The sequence below is a fragment of the Xiphias gladius genome, chromosome 11 (genome assembly GCF_016859285.1).
Source record: "Xiphias gladius isolate SHS-SW01 ecotype Sanya breed wild chromosome 11, ASM1685928v1, whole genome shotgun sequence".
Classification (NCBI taxonomy): Eukaryota; Metazoa; Chordata; class Actinopteri; order Istiophoriformes; family Xiphiidae; genus Xiphias; species Xiphias gladius.
The window spans coordinates 21,211,163-21,230,272 of record NC_053410.1 but is presented as its reverse complement, the minus strand read 5'-3'; the positions used below and the strand labels follow the sequence as shown (position 1 = coordinate 21,230,272).

Genomic DNA, 19,110 nt, shown 5'->3' with positions numbered 1-19,110 from the left:
ATGTGGAATTGCCTGCACATTAACGCAGATTTCTGCAGAGGGCTTCAAGGTTTTATAAGATTATTTAATTCTGTAGCATTTAAGAGTATACTTTGCGTGCAGGCTGCAGTCCACAGCTACAACTGGAACTGAACATAACCCTCGGCTCCTTCAGGTTAATCCACAACCTGAGGTAAACCATGCTCCTGTAATTATTATCATTACCTGGCAAGTCTCAAAACATCATCAGGCATCGTAGCTGGTCGACGACGGAACAATAGGCTCTGGCTGGTTCTTATTTCATGGATCTTTAAGCAGTATTCACTGTTTCACATTTGGAAGCACGAGCAGCATGTAACCCTTAATTGGTTTCAACACCTTAATAAGTCAAAGACGTTCAAGACTGATAATCACATTAAATAGTCCAATTTATCTAAAAAGTCAATTGCAAACTGAAAAACTCCCTTTCTTTAGGAATGCATTATGCTGTGAGGATGTCAGAGTAAATTAAATTCCCCTCTGCACACTAAAGCATCAATTTCCTTATGGTAATTATCTGCTGGAATAGATGTGTCACTAGAAGGAGTCAGGCATGCTTGACATTTAGCCTTTTTATGGAGAGGCGATGAGTAAAAATTAAGATGAGGAAAAGGAAATTAATCTCCAGCCCAGGCAGGCATTGAGAGATCCTGGAGGATAGTGGCTGAATCAATCATGATGTTTGTGAGCCTGTTTTGAAAAGGAGCCAGTGATGAGATTCAGACCACAGGCTGGAAAATCTGACGAGGAGGGGGCGCTTTTTTAGCAGATAGAGTTATGATTGCTGTGAGGAGGGTTACTCCGTTTTATTGGTCTTAAACACAACAGCAAATTGCATCTTGGGTACAGTACCTGCTTTAAAACAACAGTTTAACATTTATGGGAACACGTTTCCTTGCGGTCTTGCTGAGAGTTAGATGAGAGGATGGATACCACTCTCATGTCTGTCCGCCAAATATGAAGCTACAGCCGGGAGACAGATGGCTTAGCTTAGCATAAAGACGAGGGGGAAACAGCTAGCCAGCAGCAGACAGTCATATAATCACGTGTTAATTAGTGAGCTTTAGAGGTGCTGGTTATCGGATTTATTCGAAATTCGAACTTTCATTCAAATGTGGGAAAAAAAATATAATAACATCAATATTCAAACTGTGATGAAATTTACAGCCATGTGAGTGGATCAGACCATTTGAATTAATTTGCCTTGTGGTCCAGCAGGGGGTGTTAAAATTTACTATCAGCTTGACCTATTGCATTTATTGCAAGCTAATAAATAACAATGAAAGAGGACTCTTGCAAGCTAAGTTGTGTGAACTGGATTATCATGGCACCAAGCAGCGTGTGGAAGTATTTTGGGTTCCTCATTGTAGATGACAAAATTGCCAGTGTTTGCCGACTTTGTTAAAAGCTGGTGTCTGACTCTACAACGACAACAAATCTGAGGACTCACCTGCTAGCTCGCCAGCGAAGTCGTTAAATACGCTAACATGCTAGTTCAAATTCGTTCAAGTTTGACTTTTTGAAAAAGTGACAGCCCTACTTTTGACAGAGCCAAACTAGCTATTTCAGGGTTTTCAGTCTTTATGCTAAGCTAAATTAACCAGCTGCTTGCTGCAGCTTCATGTTTGGCATACAGAAATGAGTAGTATCAATCCTCTCTTCTAACTCTCAGCAAAAAAGCTAATAAGCTCATAATAAGCTCCCAAAACATCAAACTATATTTTTAAGCATCTATAACATCTCCAAAAGTCCTAAGTTGATGAAAAGATGATCACAAATTAGTTTGAAAATGCTTTAGTTAGTCGCAGCAAAGTCTGGTTCCTCCCTCATTTGATAATGTGGTTAAAGAGGAAGCATAGCTTTCTGAATGTAAGCTTCATGTCAAGATAGTCCAGCACATGAATTGGTGGTTACTAGACGTCCATCACCAAGCCAAAAGGAAGAGTGTGCTCTCTAGATTTACTGGATCCACTGCAATGCAAAGGATAAATCTTAACAAATCTACAGTGTGTGTTGGTATGGTTAGTAACTCTGAACTCTTAAAATGAGGAATTCCAAATTTTTTACACGTGTTGTGTGTTGTTAGCTGGCTTGCTAACATCACCCATTAGCCCACATTTGGGAGTTACCTGGGTTTGTTCAGAGTTGGAGGATGAGGGAACCCCGTGGCCTCACTCTGAGGACAGAACTGCTGCAGGGCTAAGCTAGCTGTCGTTGGTCAGTAAATACCTCCCAAATGTACGCAGACTGATTGAGAAAATAATGTCTCGCTCACTATTTCTGCATGTTAACTATAGAGTATCTCAAGTATAGTTTTGGAGGATTTTGAGTTTTGATTTTGACTGAGCTGTGCTGAGTACTGAAATAAGGTAACAAGTAATGTAACTGATTACTTTTGAGTAACAAGAAATTACATTTTAAAATAGTACTATATGGCCCGTGAAAACAGGTTTACAATTTATTAATGTCTTATGCAACTCTGAAGGGCGTTTTCCCAAGTTTCCTGATGATCTCTAATAAAAGATGCTAGAGAGCTGCGTTACGGGAAATGTATGTCCAATATTTTTGGAGGTTTACCCATACTAAAGACTATAACTCAGGATGTATTAGCCTCTGCTTCTTCAATTTAGACCCTCCTTTTTTTTGAGTCCCTCAGCTTTATTGAAGTGCAATACTGAAACCTCAGACTACCTCCTTTAATGTCAATAAATGTAAGATACTTGAGATGTGGATTAGAATAGTGATGCATTAGTGATCGCACAACCTTAACTCTTCACAAAATCAGCAGTGTGTTCAAGAACAAATCCTTGTGAAATGTAAATCTAAACAAAATATAGATGAAGAGAAACAGGAAAACCAGCTCATCCCTATTTCCTGTCTTAGCGTGAAGCTGCATAAACCACAGACATAAAGCTATAGCCGGCAGACACTTAATAATGTAGATTTGCATTAAAAGAAAAGTAACACCTTTATACAGTATGATGTGTGCAGTGTAGACAGCAGACTGCATTTAATATGTGTTTCCTGAGCAAATTAGCTTTGGTTAAAACCAAATTGTTACTCAGAATGGATCTATTATACCCACCATTGTTTATACTGTTAAATATGTAATGTTAGGGCAGAAAATTCTCTCTTCCCTCAGTATTTTCTCTGTTCTTTCCCTCTCTTTGCCTTTCATGACAGACACACACACACACACACACACACACACACACACACACACACACACACACACACACACACACACACACACACACACACAGTGAGCGAGCGAGCGAGTCAGCGAGAGAGTGAATGTTCAAGAGGATAATGCAAGCGCTCACTACCCAGAGTTAGAAAACCACTCATCTAAATCAGGGAAATTATGATAATGGGCCATCTCATTATTCTCCAACTCACTCCAAATCAGTCACTGACATCACATCATTATAGACGTATTCATACAAACAGATTGAATGGCATAAAAAGGAAGCTTACACCTTCAAAACTTTCTCATCTGCTTTGTCTAATGTCTCCTCGTGTGTTTGTGTGTGAGACAGGAAGTGCAAGTCTCAGGAAGGGGTTATAGGGGGTTATAGTGGTCACCATTCTGGACAGGGGTGCCGCATGGCCAAAAACAGGACTGCGTGCTTCTTCGGTTGCCCTGTGAAAATATGTAATTATTTTTATGAGTCATTAAATTATAAATTATTCTGGATGAAGTAAAAATCCAAGAACCCAACAGTAATCTTCATAGTTAGAGATTCAATAATTAAGAAGACTTCAGTATGAGACTTAAAAAATACCCACATGTGTAAGGAGTGAACTCTAGCAAGCAAAAATCCTGTGGACGTCTGACCGTTGCAGCAGACAATTAATCAATCCAAGGACCTGTCTTTTCTCTGTTTGGAGGAAAAAATATGGGAGGCCAGCCTAATCAACAGAGGAAACAGATCTCTGGGGGTGCCGGGCACCAGGAAAATGGATCTGGGTTGTGAAAAACCACGATTACCACGAGCTGCTCTGGATTCAGCCATCTGGAGATGCCTGCTCCAAAAGCCGGTAAAGTTCGCTCAACTACGAAACAGGGTTACGCCTCCTTAACAGACAGCCAACACTCCCAGAGCAGAGGGATTCCTGTAAACTGACATTATCTCAGTTAAGCTGACTGTTTAACACTTAAATAAGATTAAATTCTCTCATATGAAACATGTCCACTTGCGTTTGATGACATTTAATAAACCCAGAAATCTGCTGTGAAATATCCTCAATGCAAGTTCTTTTGCCCTCAAATGAACCTTGTCATTTTCTCCCCAATTTTCCAAGACTTCCAATTTTCACAATAAAATACAAATACATCTAAATAAAAACAGGAAGACATTAGAAATGGAATTATTTTACTGCTGTAACCATCCCACGTTCTCATTTACCAATAACACTGTAGTTGTTCCTAATCTATCTCATTTTATTCTCCCTTATTTCCCTTGAAATATAATATTGCAAATATATCTTGTATTCTTCTTGATATTTTTTTTGTTATTTGCTCCTTCAATCAGACTGAGTGCAGGATTGACACTGGATTGCCTTGATCCTTTCTTCTTAAGACTTGTAGCAAAAGGATTTAGGCTAAAGGATGTCTGCTGTTGCAATTGTTATTGGCAAGGTTAAATTGTGCATAAAGATTAATCTTGTCATAAATCTCAGGAAGGAGCAACCCTTGCATTGTCTGGGCGTGACTTAAGTTGGATCTGACTGAAGAGCCAACCTTTGCCTGTCTTTTGCAATGTTTGTTATGAAGATTTTACTCTATTGAGCCTCTATTTACTTATAAAAAATGTTTTTTATGATTATTAAATAACTAAATACAGACTCAAAACTATAGACCACTATAATGTTGGTAATAATGATGATTCCTTTGAGATGTAGATATATGGGCACATCTGTAAGGTGAATTGGGAGTATAACTTGAGGTATGATGTCAAGGTAGTGCATTAGATTGCCCTCCAGTGGACATTTGTGATAATTCTTGTCCAATGTCTTAAAAACCATATAAAAAAAATGTGTTTTGAGGATATGAGTTCTGGTGGGAGAAAGAAAAAGCTCATTGGATACAACAGAATATTTTCAAAATACAAAAAAGGACACAAAATGAAGGCGATAACAGATTTTTTAAAATAGCTGCAATTAGTGAATGAAATAGTGTTTGCTTTGAGTCCTTGAAAAACAAATTCATGACTGATGACACTTCACAGTTACTGTGAAGACTCACCCAGAGGAGCAAGCAGGACTGGAGATGGCTGGGACAGATACTGCAGCATCAGCACCGGAGTTCGCGTAGGCCGCCTTGCCCGTATAACCAGGGATGGTGGTTCGTCTGGCACAAAAACACAAGTTTACACATTATTTATCAGAATCTGTTCCGTTAGAATCTATTACGCTAAATAGTGCAAAATGAACATTTCAAGTTAAAGAAACAGCTCTGTAGATCCACAGTGAAGGTACAGTTTGTGTGTGTGATAAAAGTGTCTCACCGTGCTGTAGCTGTGTATGGGGGCAAGATGCTCCTCCTCAGGCTCAGTGGGTGAAAGTCTTCATCCATGTTGTCAATGTTATCCATGTTTTCAGAGCCAATCGTACCACTGAAAATACATGAGGACACACACATAAAGGTCAGCTCTGTGCCTTACATGCCTGGAAATTGGATTTGTGAACTCATGCTAACATGTGTGCAAGGAACTGCACAAAGTACTCACGTGTACAGAGGGATCTGACCTGACCTGGGACATCGACTGCAGCTGAAAGAAAGGAGGAAGTGGGGTTGCTGGAGGTCACTGTAGATCAGTATTAAAATGATTTCTAGTTAGACAAAAGTGGGGTTTTCACTGGTTGTTGGAAACTTACAATGCTATAGGTTTCTTGGCGTCATTCCTCAATCGAAGCTGCTGCCTGTTCCACTCTGTCTTCTCTCATAACCCTTGCTTCACCACATACACACACATGAAGTGTGTAGACCTGTGATAGTGTTCACACTGGCAAACTGCACCCTGACCTGCACGTCAACACCTTTCATGCAGAGCTATTTTAAAAATGCCGCGTGCAGCATTTTATCATCGGTACATTATTACCACATTGATTTGAAAACATTAAGGGATAAGTCTTACCTGTAACTGTAACATACAGTCCAGAACTTTACGTTTAATTTTTAATTTCCTAAAACAGTTGGACAGTGTAGTTTTTAGCAAACATTACTCAAACAGTGGTTCATTATAATGACGGAACATGTCACCTAGTGCAACAGGATACATTCATCTTTTGGTTATGGTTGTGTTAAAACGTAGAATATCACCAGACGTATTCTTTATCTGCCTCCTTCAGTCAGTCTGCTGAATTTTTTGTGTGCTGACAAGTCAAAACCCATGCTGCAGCATTATTTTAAAGGGGAACTCCATCAATTTTTCGCATCAAAGTCTGTTTACAGGTCTTGGGGAGTACTACTGCACATGTGAAAAAAAGTTGAATTGAGCATTATTTTGTCTGCAGAGGAAGTTGTGAGAAATTTGATAAACTGCCTCAAGTGATGTCACTATGACATCATTTGATGCAGTTGGTGGAATTAGTCTTCTCATAGATGCAAAGCGGAGAGATATGCAGAGAAGGGTGTTATGGGTCACAGAGGCTCACACAGGCGCCGACGTGCAGACCTCCTGAATCTCAACAATGCGTTGTGCGGGCCTGCGCATCAAGCAAAGCTTGGTTGATTCAACTCTTGTCAGGACTTGGGTTCCGAATAGAGATGAAAGCAAAACGTACTACATACTGTTATAAAAGAAACCTGCATGTAAACCTATCTGAGCAACCGCCATGCACTCTCACTTCTTTGCAGCCCAGAGAAGTATAATTCTGGTTTGAATCAGCATCAGCTGCCGCTGAAAACTACAAGTCTGAAAATCACAAAACCTGGGGCTGAACTCTGTTGCCTGCTCCTCATCTCTGCCTGAGGCTTGCGGCTTAAGGTAACATTACCTACTACTGGAGTACCACTGCCAAATCTCTGACCAGTGTAAGACAAATATAAGACGAGAAATATTCTATGTGTGAGTTAGTAGGAGAAGTAGTTTTACTTTTAAAATAAAAAACTGTGTTTTATTTTTACAATAATTACATTCAGGTAACTCAATTAGATTGACTTTTCTTGATAGTAAATGACTGCCAGGGTTAACTACTCCGGCACAGCAGAAGTAATTCACCTCTTCGCTGAAATATTTAATGTTTCAGCCATGTTACAGTTCTGCCCCTTTTCAGGGTAATCAACTATTAAAAATTCAAATTTCCTACAGTAAATTTTGGGAATGAGTGTAAACCTCTAAGAGCCCAGAGCAGGAGAAAACGAAAACAATTGAGTTCCAGCATTGACAGTGTTTGTCACCTTTCGTTCTACATGGCTCACCTGAGATCGGCTACTGGTGCTACAGTAGCTACGCTCTCACGCTGGGTCCGCCATTTTCTCCAGGGTTGTTTCTGGTGCCGGGGTAACTTTGTATCCCAACCAACGTCCCCATAACTCATGCAAAAGAACGGGGAATTCTGCCCATTAAACATCTGAAGTGCCTTGAGTGTAATTGATTAACTTGATTCCCAAAAGTTAATTGCTTCAATTTAAATTCTTAAACACCCCCCTTTGTTGCACAAAGTATACTACACAGCTTATTAACTGGGGAGCATATTCTTACCTGAGGCTTTAAGCAAAGCTACAGTTCATCTGCATGAGTTCATTGAGCAGTAATTAACACAACAATAGGACACACTGTTCCCTGATGACATCACCGGAGCACCAACTCAAACCTATTCACTCTCAATGTCCCTCAAAGCAAAACGACACCGTGTGTTGTCTACACATAATGAATTATGTGGGAAATGAGCTTCGTCCAGCTTTATTATTATTAAAAGGAGACACTCAGAGGTCACTGTGTTCTGACCTCTGGGTTGTAGAAGTGTATCTGAAGCGTGGAACTGCCGGTGAGTTGTCTGTCCACAGTCTCAGATCAGAAGAGAAGCCATCCTTAAAAACGGCATTCACAGTTTTATTATATTGTCAGTGGTTTTATTTTGTGGTCCTTTGAAAATCGGGCAGCAACTGCCAAAGAAAAAACAAAAAATATCCCTTCGCACTTAAAATCGCAAATGGTTAAGTAGATCATTGATTTGTTATATAAACAACATGGCGTCAGTCTGATGATCTTACAAATTGACCTCTGTACTTGTTCTTTTAGGTCTGTAATGACTCTAGATCTGACCCCAATCTGCATAAATTCATCGTCCTCCAGGAACCAGGAATGAATACTGACATATTTCACAGGATGAGTGAAATCTTTGACCTGCAGGTGGTGCTAGATAACAAGTCAGGGATTTCGCCAAAGTCATTCCGATTCACCCTCTGGGAATCACTCATGTCTGAGCCAGATTTCATGGCAATCCAGCCAGTAGTTGTTGAGACATTTCAATCTGGACCAAAGTGGTGGACTGACTAAGCAACAGTCAAGTGTCAATCAGACAATGTGATGTTTTAACGCATCAGTGAGCAGCATTGTGTTCACCACTCTCCTCCCGCATCTCAGAATGCTTAAATACATTCATCAATCCAGCCTCCCTTTACTAGACAACACTTTAAAGTCTTCACTAGAACTGAGTGGTGTAAAGCTTCTCCTAAACCACAATAATGTGTTTCAAGGTAATTATGATTACTTCAATTTGCAGTCGGAGGAACAAAATAACAAAGCAGGATTATGTTCTCTAAGTGAACACATGCCTGCCCGAATAATAGTGTGAGTCTTTAACGTGTGTGATGAGACACGAAGGGAGGTGTGTTTTTATGGGTCACGCTTTCATATTTAATATGTGTTATGAGGGTGAAGTGATTAATTCACCAGAAACCAATTCAGTTTTAGTTCCGCCAAATGTTTGCAGTGTCTGCATTGCAGATTGAATGTATAAATCAGAGAGTGTTTTCATGCTCTGAGAGTTAAATATAAAAAATGAAGGAAAATCAAAACCAATACCTATAGGGGTATATGAGTACAGTTTATATGGAATATGAATACTGCCCAGTAAAGAAATGTTGTTATGCAATGCACTTCAGTAGCAGATCCAACTCAGTCATTACCCACCTGAGGTCCAGTGTGCTTCATAGCGAGATTGCTGTGCATTGCTGTTTTAGAAAATGTCCTCCCTGAATTTGGTTGAACCTTAACAGGACTGGCTGAACCTTCAGATGTCAGAACAACGATAAAGTCTCTGGGATAAGGTGAATTGGGAAGCATAACTATCTACAATAGTAGCTGCTCTCAAGCCCAAAATACTTAATAACAAATAGTGTGTAACAACATGAAAAGATAGATTTTAGCACAAGCATTCACACTGTTCTCAATCCTTGCGCTAATACTGCTGCTGTGGGGGGGCGCTGCAGAACCCAAGTTTCAAATGCAATTAAAGAGAGGCAGGGCAGACCGGGGCCCTCTATAAAACAAGCGCTGGCATGGTGTTTGTGGCATTTGTTGAGTTTCACTGCCGCAAGATTTTATATTTTTACACATTAATGACCTTCTTTCTAACTTTGTTTTAGAGTAGATTTTTTAGAGTAACTGAACACCCCCTGGACATCTTGGTTTTGCTGATCCCCAGTGTTATAACCTCTCACCACGCTGCAGATGTACTGCAGTACACAGTGACATCACTGCTGGGTGTGGTTATAGGTGCAACTGTGCAAACTGTGCCCAGCAGTCACAATTGAAACGGCCTTGAAATTTACAACCAGAGAAGGTAATGAAATACTGCTTTTCAACCTGTTTCAGCCTTTTTTTTTCCTACTTTGTATTCATATGATGTGTTCATGTGCTCTGTGTTTTAACTTGTATTCTGTATTACATTGCTGTGCGAAAAAATTGCCTTTTGGGGACAAAGTGATCGAGATTAATCGTTTGGTTTACAAATTGTCAGAAGTAGTGAAAAACGCCTATAAAAATATCTGAGAGCGCAAGAAGATCTATTCGCGCCGCTAGTTTGTCCAAACAACAGTCCAGATCTCAAAGATATTCAATTGACTATCATATAAGACAAAGAAAAGCCGAAAATTTTCACATTTCAGAACGTGGAGCCAGAAAATGTTGGCATTTTTTCTTGAAAAATTGTAACGATTCTTTTTTTATATAATGAATCGTTACAATATAACCTGTTATTTGTTGCTGTACCACTGAGTCTTGCTTTCAAAGTGGCATCAGGGATCCTCCTGGGGTTCCAGGCCTTGTCCTCACTTTTGTGGCCTCTCCCTGAAACCTGGTGGGACCCACAGAGCAGAGGCCACATGATGGAAAATTATGAATTTCTGTTGACCTTTGACCCCCAGGTCCACCTCCGCTCCAGCGCTCAGCTGACCAAAGCAATGATCCAGCAGGGGGACGTCGCTTCGTGATGGAGCCAGGGTGACACACTCAGCAGGGGGGTGAAATCTAGCCAAAGGAGAGTTTTCACATCCAGGTTCCAGTCCATTTCTACCACCAGTCCGGTACAAACTGGAGTTCAGCCGCCTGATGACATGTAGCTCAGCAGAGAAAGGCTCCAAGGGATCCAAAACTGCAGTCATTATGGCCAGTGGAGAAACTCACTCCGTGTATGTGTGTGGGTGTGTGGGTGTGTGTGTGTGGTTGGCTGACAGGTCAGGTCATAGATCTGCTGTCAGGCATAATGATCTAGTGAGCGCTGGTTGCCCAGAGACTGTCTTTGTTTGCTGCACAGAGCAAATTACTGACATGTGGAGAGGCCACATGACCTGCAGGCTGTGGAGGTGTGCAGCTCCTCATACCGTAGCACAACTTTTGTGTGTGGACATTTACTCTGTATTAACTATAATAATGGAGAGCAAAGATCTAGTCAACATCCCCTGGTGTATATGCTGGACGGCCTCAGGGGAGCATTCAGGACCAATAATGTTTCCTCTGAGCTGTTATATTTTGGCAACCTACAACTACAAATTTATCACACTGACCAAATAAAGAGGTTTGGTCAGTAGTCAAGGGCGACTATTGTCCCTGGTATAATTCTCCACACAAATGTGTTTTGTGTTTTGTTTTGGTGGCAAATAATAATGAGAAGACTTGGCCTAGCCTGAGGGTTTGGTGAACTGACCCTCCCGAGAGAATGCTACATTACTTCTTCTGATGGTTTAGGAATTGGTTATTTTCTTACTTAAAAAAAAAATTAAAACAATTAAGAAATACAAATAAAACTCTTTTCCACTGTACAGAAGATTGCAGTTGTCGCCTTTTATGCCACTTGGCCACTAGATGGAGTAATAGAGCCTGAATTGTCAGATGGTAACACCAGACACAAGCCCTGGGTATGCTGTCCTGTCCCTTATGAATTAAATGACAGTCCACTAATATCACAGCCAAAAATATAACTCCGGGCTGTCATATTATGAAGATACATCATGAGCTTAGAAATACCTTTATTGGACAACGAGGTGACCATAAACCCCCTGCTGAATACCTCAGACACACTTCAAACCCCTGAAGAAATAATAAAAGGATTTTCTTTTTTGCATGCAGGGTAAACAAAGTATTCTCATAACCAGAAGTGGTGTTTGTTGACAGAGAAACTTCAAATGTAAGCTGTTTTTTTTAAGTTGACAAAAAACTAAATGAAAAGGACGTAAATCACACGGCTGCAAAAAGTGTTTTTAAAAGGGTCTAATCTGGTGCAAGCACTGATTTGAAAGAGCTGTCTTACTATCACTGGAGCAAAAAAACACCAGTTACTACGTGCCTCGGCGCCCATGAATTAGTTCGCTTACATGTAATGTGCAAATGTAAATATGCCACATAAATATAAAGGTTTGCATACTGCAGCTACATATGCATGCCTTATATAAATAGTGACGGCACCCTGGTTAGATGGCATTTTTCTTGGGAGAGAAATCATGTTAATGTGTTAGTGACGATGATGGTGATGCTAGCTGATAGATGATTTTTACTCAGGCTGTCATTAGCAAATGTAAACACCCAAGAGCTGTTGAAAAGGATGTGTTAAAAATAGCCTAATTAGAGTTATTCTGATAGCTGAGTGGTGAATAGGCCCGACTCCCTCACAGTATTCCTCCACAAAAGGAGAGCACAAACGACACTTGTGAGATCTGATGTGGGCTCCCTTTGAAATCGCTTGCCAGATAAAAAACCTACCATTTGTTGCATCAATTTTTAGGTCTCCTGAGGGCTGTGATGATTGTATAGTCATACAGTTGTAAAAAATGAGGTTATATAGGTTTAAATGTCCCCATGATTTATTGTATTTGGTATCCAATAAATATTCCCATATCAGATATTCCTCTGTGCACCAAAATAAAATCCCCTCTATGCTTTGTTTGTATCCCAATTATTTCAGTTTTTTTTTCTCTTATTGCAGGAATTTAAATGCCAACCTCAGCCTGAGATGACTGTAGTTTTTTGCAGGAAATCAGATATTTCTGGAGTGAGGAGTCATTACCATTGGAGCAGCCCTTGTTACTGGATCCTGTGTTATTAGTCAGCTTGTCTGCCGTTTTCTAGACTCCTCCACAGCCTCAGAAATTATTTAAATCTCACATCTCGCCCATGGTGCCAGACCCAATGCTACAGCGCAGCAGCCACTAATTTGTGGAGGCTGGATTCATCTGAGAGAAGCTGTTGCTCTGGATTAAGAGGCATTGTTGTTGCCAGTGCTGCTGCTGTAGCTGCAGAGGGTCATCAAAGCAAAGTCACAATTGTATTATTGTGGCTGAAGACAATATGGGCTGATGCTGCCCTGGGCAGGGCATTATTTTTGTTAACCAGACAACAGTGCCAATGGTGACCCAGGATTACACCTCAGGATCAGACAGCCAGGGCCAGGAGGAGATATGACTTCCCGGCACAGCGAATGGATCATCCGAGAGTGGAGAGGATGCTAGAAAAAATATAGACAGACAGCATCCTTCATCAAAAAATAAGCACTTCAAGAAATTAAACAAATAAATGAGAACAGATGACTGACTGATATTGTTTGCAATTTTACATGTTATTTCTATATAAAGCCTATCAATGCATTACCTGCAGATACCTCCTGAATATCTCCTGAAAGTTATATCCAGCAGTCTCTTTGTATGCATGATATATTGTACTGTACAATACAGTACATACAAAGAGCCCCATCCATGTCTGATGCTTAATGCATCCACTTCTGGGATCTTGTCTGTACATCTTGTAAACTGATGAAAATGCATGACCATATTTATAGCATAAGGGCCCTAAATCAAAGCTCATGGGTCATATTCATCACACTGTAAAGGCAGTGCATTGATTACTGCCCGACGAGCATGCCTGCTTTAGATTAGAGGGCAAATTGGCTGAAGTAATCTATGTCTCATGCTGTGTGCGGCACTCTCACCCATTTGGAAAAATCCAAACAGAGTGCAGAGATGAAGCTCCCATGAGCAGGGGGGGTCCTCAGAGAGTGGCCGAAGGCTTTATTGTAGTGCTGCTTCCCTGCCCTCGGTTGCTGCAGCTCTCCGCTTGTCACACTCAGTTAGCTCAATGAAGTAATGAATATGCCGCTGTACATTTTTCATGAGGGAGGTGGGAGTGAAAAATCTGCTCTTTATAATGCTTTTAATATGGAAGTTTTCACACACACACACTCTTCCCTCGCAAAGTACCCTCCAGGCTATCATGATGCTGCATGAGCATGATGTTTAATGTTAACATTCCCCAGGGGAGAGTCAGCATAATGCAATGTCACTTTCAGTGATGAACATGTTGACTGCAGCAGATATACAAGCATCTGTAAATCATGAGTAAGTTGGGATAACAGTGCCTGTCCTCTTTTGGAAAGAGGCAGTGGCTGCACAGGAAATTACTGGTGTGGAAAAAAAAATACTCTCACTCTACTGTGAGTCACCTATTCAGGTCTCACATAATTACAGTAATGTATTTGTTTTCATGGAAGCACACCCATGAGCTTCCAAAAATGGAGGACTATTAAATATGAAAGGGGATACATAATGATCCAAAGATAAATGCAAACGAACACAAGTGCTGTTCAGAAAAAATCAACAAGCGAGTAATTGGGCAAATTTCGAAGGTTAGGCATATTTTTAACTATTTAAAATGAGCTACTTAAACAATTCAACATGCATGGAAACATATAAACACCACTGCAAAACAGAAAAACGCCCGGATGACGCTACCGTCCAACTGTTGTTCTAGATCAGTGATTCCCAAACAGGATCACTTCTGAGTTGTATCTTAAGTAAGAAAAATCGAGAATATGATTTGATTAAAAATTAATATTAATCTGAGACTGCATTGAAGCTAGTTAACAAGCAGAGAAGTTAAAATAGTTTAGTAAAAGTAAATGCATAAACTTTGAAATGATAACCTACAGTACTGGTCAAAAATTTTAGAACTCCTCATGTTTTCCAGTTGTTAGTAAAAGTTAGTGTTTGATGTGCCAATGTAATTAAAGCATAAAACATATAAACAGTTGGAGATTTAAAAAAAAAAAAAGGAATCATGGAAATTCTGTGTTGACCTAAATTTAATCTAAATTTTTGACCTATTCAGCAGCCGAACACACTTGTGACGTTCTTTCTACAATGGCAGTGACACATTACTCAGAAAGTTCACCCCAACAACTTTGCAGAAGTTCCCACAGATGTGTTGCACTTGTAGGTTGTTTTGCTTTCACCTTCTGTCCAGTTCATCCCAAACCAGCTCAACGGGGTTTAAGTCTTAAGACTGTGCTGGTCTTCCATCATTTGAAGCCACCGTCTGGTTCTTTTTCTTCTAATGTTTTGGGTCATTATCTTGCTGTAGGATGAACCCCTGACCAACCAGTCTGTCTTCCTGTGTTACTTGTCTTTTTCTCACCATTCTGGTAACAATATGTAGTTCTACTTCCTGCAGTACAGTATTGTCCTAATAATGCATTGGAGGGCCTGGTAACGGTTTGTCCCAACACTGCCTTTGTACAGACAGAGGGTTTGTAACTCATCAACAAGTAAGTTGGGGAACCTGTAAGAATTGTTTTCATTAACTTTCAAAGTTTCATTAACTTCCACTGCTGCAGGAAAACTGTAAGTTAACCAATTTCTTAAACCTTTAAAATTGATTTTTTTTTTATTTAAGAAAATGAAATTAGTCTAAAGTCTAAACAGTTTAAATAATTTGTTAAAAGTAATGGAGGAACAGCTGAAATATAACTAAGAGTAAACTGGGGGAAGCTAGCTATGAGTGATGGATAAAAAGTTGAAGTAGTTAGCTAAGAGTTACATATAAATGGTTTGAGGGTCCAGCTTCTGCCAGTCCAGGTAGAAGTTAGGAAAGCAAACTTCACCAAGCCAAGCTAAAAATAGACAATTCAACTGTATGAAAAAAAATATTGTAATACCCACTTTTATGTAGTGTCACTTAACATCCACTTTAAAATCCTGAAGGATGGTGTTGATGAAGAGGTACTTGAGCTCATGTTATGGGGATGTGGGTATGTCAGACAAAGACGGTAGGAAGCACAGTTTTAGATCATTTCTGCTTTTAAGGATATTTCTGGCTCTCTCTCAAGGTGTCTAACGGTGGACACCACTGCACATTTCAGCTTTTGACCGGTGTGCAATGACACACATCGGATTTTCAATTACAAGTAAGATGTTACATTAGGCAAAGAAATGCCTAGTGCAATGGACTTTCTCTGTTGCTCAGAAAGATGTACTTGTCCCTCAAGACTTTGGTTTCCATTATTAAACCTCCACCACATTGCCCACCTGGGCTGTTTCCATTCCCTCTGACCAAAGTGGAATTACCTGCTTTTGAAACTTAAACCTAGTAAAGAAGCCAAGGACTGGTCGACCACAGCCTGAACATCCATTTCCTCTCCTCCACGTTGGGTTGTTTTTGTTCATTCAGAGGGCAAAATAGCAACAAAAAAAACCAAACAAATTCTGCAGGGTTGTTTGCACGGCGATCTGACATCCTACAGTTTACATGTGCAAAATATCCCAAGGGAATGTAAAGCAGCTTGTGAGCCAGTGGCTAATACATTCACTGGGCACTCTCACAGTATGTATGAAGACCTGGATGATGAATTACCATACAAGAGCCATAGGAAATTTAAAAAAAAAAAAAAAGGATACCCCAGGATGAATGTTGTGTTGCAAATATAAAAACTTAGTATTCCGCATGGCAGAGACGAAAGCTGCTTCTGTTACGATAACCTAACAATCCACAATACTATCTCCAGTCTGACAACAACTTATGCAGATGTGCTTAGCTCAGCAGTGCCCCATTGAATTTAACCCCCCCCCCAAAAGTGTTCAGCAAGCAGGTCACATTGGCGAAGGCTGGATGTTGTGGATGAAACGCTGTCCTCCATGATGCTCTAAGCCTTATCACTCACCTCCCTGGCCTGTAACAGCCTGTGATGGATAGTGCCAGATTGAACCTACAGTGCCTATCCAAACCATGCCATTTAGAGAAAGTAAGGGATTTGCTTTCTCCCAGGCTTAGATTACTTCTTAACACTAAAGCAAAGCCAAGTAAGCTGTTTACTTCCCATATCTTGTCCTTCCAAAAACCAGTTGTAGTTAATCGAATCATATCTGTCACTGGGTTAGATGTCCTCCCCAGATGTATGAATGGGAAGACAATTCAACACTGCAACAGTGAGTGTCACCCTCATCTGGAGGCAAGACAAGGCACAGAGGTGAAATTGAAAATGTGAATGTCTGGCTAATGGGAGAGGAGGAGTGCTGGGGATATAATACCAGATCTATAAAGGACAATTTCAGGCCCTAGACTCTGGAGACTCAGGCGCTCAATCATGAAGTGACTCACCCAGATTGATCAAGGAGCGTCGTAATGACATGGGAATGTTACATGTGGCTCCAAGGAAGACTCGCAGAACTGTCAGGAGATTCAAAGCTGGATTTAATGGATTTGAGGTGATGTGCTTAGAAATCATTTCAGAAGGGGCAAATAGAATCCTCACAGCATTTTACCAACATTTAGCAGCTGTCCAGTAAAATTAATGTTCAGGAGAGTGGAATTTAGACGTATAAAGTTGCCATCAGAGAAACAGAGGGCTTGAATTTACTCTCACGGCAGAAATTCAAAGGGCCTGGCTCTCTGAAAAAAGAATCGTAAATCTACTAATGAACCGCGCTGTTGATAACAGTGCCATATTAAGCAGAAATTCACTTACAGATAACAAGCCTTCTTTTATTTAAAGTGATTCCAGTTAAAAGCTCAGTGCTCCCTCTGAAACTGAAACAAATGCTGAAAATCAGACATTAAATATTCATAAATTTCAGCTGTCATCTAGTTCTTCCTGGCTGAGGATACTGTGTATGTGCAACAAAAACCAAAAACCTACATAATTATTCACTTTTAATAAGTGAAAAGGTAGACCATTACAGTATTATTGGTAAGTTAAATCTTACTGTAGTGCCCGGTATAGATGCAGGTGGGTAAACTGCACTTTGAACCTTTGCTTATTTTCCTGTATTGTGGGCTCATAGAATATTTTCACCCCTGCCAAATCATCATCTCACAAAGCTTATGCATTTCATAAGACTGCAGCAGATAGAGCCATTGAGTTAGCGTTACACTTCGGTATGAGAAATCATGAAAGTAAACCCGTGCTTTCAAATCTTTATATTGAAGTGGCGCCGAAGTGGTTTGATCTAACGCTTCAATTGAATGGCATTTATTGATTATGAACTTTGAAGTGGCCCAAGCTGCGAGAAAATTCATATTAAGACTTGACATGTTTGTGAAACTGCTTTTTTAAATGCAATATGACATAATAATTTAATAAAACAAGGGACTTATTATCATTTCAAAAACTCAGTAAAGCTTTACAGATTTCACTCAGTGAATTTAAGGACTTTATTAACAAGCTTTTGGAGAACTTGTGAAATTTCAGCTCATTATCTCCCGCAAGCATGTGTAGTAAACTAATTACAATTTACAAACTCAAATGTCCGTGACTGACTGATTGACATCAGTTTCTGATGCTTTGTTTATTGTAGCCAGATGCACCTCTGGATAATTCAGATGTGTTACTGAGTGCTGAAGTTACACCATTGGTCGGCCAGCCAAGTGTTGGAGTTTCCCCGTTGGCCGTTGTGCTGTCAAAATGAATTAGTACAAACAGTTTCTGTTGCATCATCAGGGGGTGGTTTTCAGGGCAGTGTTGCAAACTTAGCTCCTTTATTGCTAGATTTACTGACTTTTCAGACCCCTTTAGCCACTTTTCTTCAGAAAAGGACCTAGCAGCAAGTCTAGCGACTTTTTGTACAAACCTTAGCTGCTTTCCATAGATAATAGTCACCAGTATTGCCCCGTGAGTGCGAGGTCGGACTTTCCCTCGGCACTTCTCTATGCACCTCATTCGATTCACCGCACGACAGCTGACATAAATGTGATTGAGCTTCTAACGTTCTCTCTGAGTGATCATTTTACAAGTAAATATAGCTGAAATCACAGCACAGCCGTTGTGATTTTATGGTGATTTTGTCAGACGACACCACTGATATAAAATCAGGATTTTAGCAGTGCAGAGCAGTAGCTGGGAAATGGCTTGGAAGTGACTGCTGGTTAACATGTGGTCCTAATGGGCCACATTTCAGTCATAATTTCAAACTTGTTCTGTGGTGAGAGAATAGACGACCAGGGGCGAGGTGCTCCTCTCGCCGGTTTGCCGCCTGCATCTGTGGCGCGTCACCATCGGCTGATCTCCCAACATCGATTTCAGTCAAAATCTTGTTAAATGTGTGGTTAAAATTAGGTTTGCACTCTGTCAGCTATAATTTCAGAATGAGTAACTGGTATGTGGAGACAAACATGTGCCTTGTGTGTAATGGCAAACTTTGCTTATGGTAGGAGGGAGGCTGGTCTGTAAATGCCCCTAAACCTGCTATAATCCTAAATATCCCTAATGCACAATAATGCTTCTTCTGTCAAACACAACTCTAACATGTCATTTTTTGTGAACTGCAATACGGGGTCGTTTCCCCGCACAATGCCACTGACAGAGTTCCAAAACAAATGTACT

General features: G+C 40.3%; 1 protein-coding gene across 1 annotated transcript; it reads right to left on the bottom strand.

The window, feature by feature from the left end:
- Positions 1-5,262: 5,262 nt before the first annotated feature.
- On the bottom strand, positions 5,263-10,633 carry LOC120796721. Its single transcript, XM_040139758.1, has 5 exons — positions 10,337-10,633; positions 5,899-5,957; positions 5,751-5,792; positions 5,529-5,636; positions 5,263-5,371 (listed from the first exon to the last, which is right to left on the bottom strand). The coding sequence occupies exons 1-5, from the start codon at positions 10,631-10,633 to the stop codon at positions 5,263-5,265; spliced, it is 615 nt and encodes a 204-aa protein (XP_039995692.1).
- Between the last annotated feature and the right edge of the window lie 8,477 nt (positions 10,634-19,110).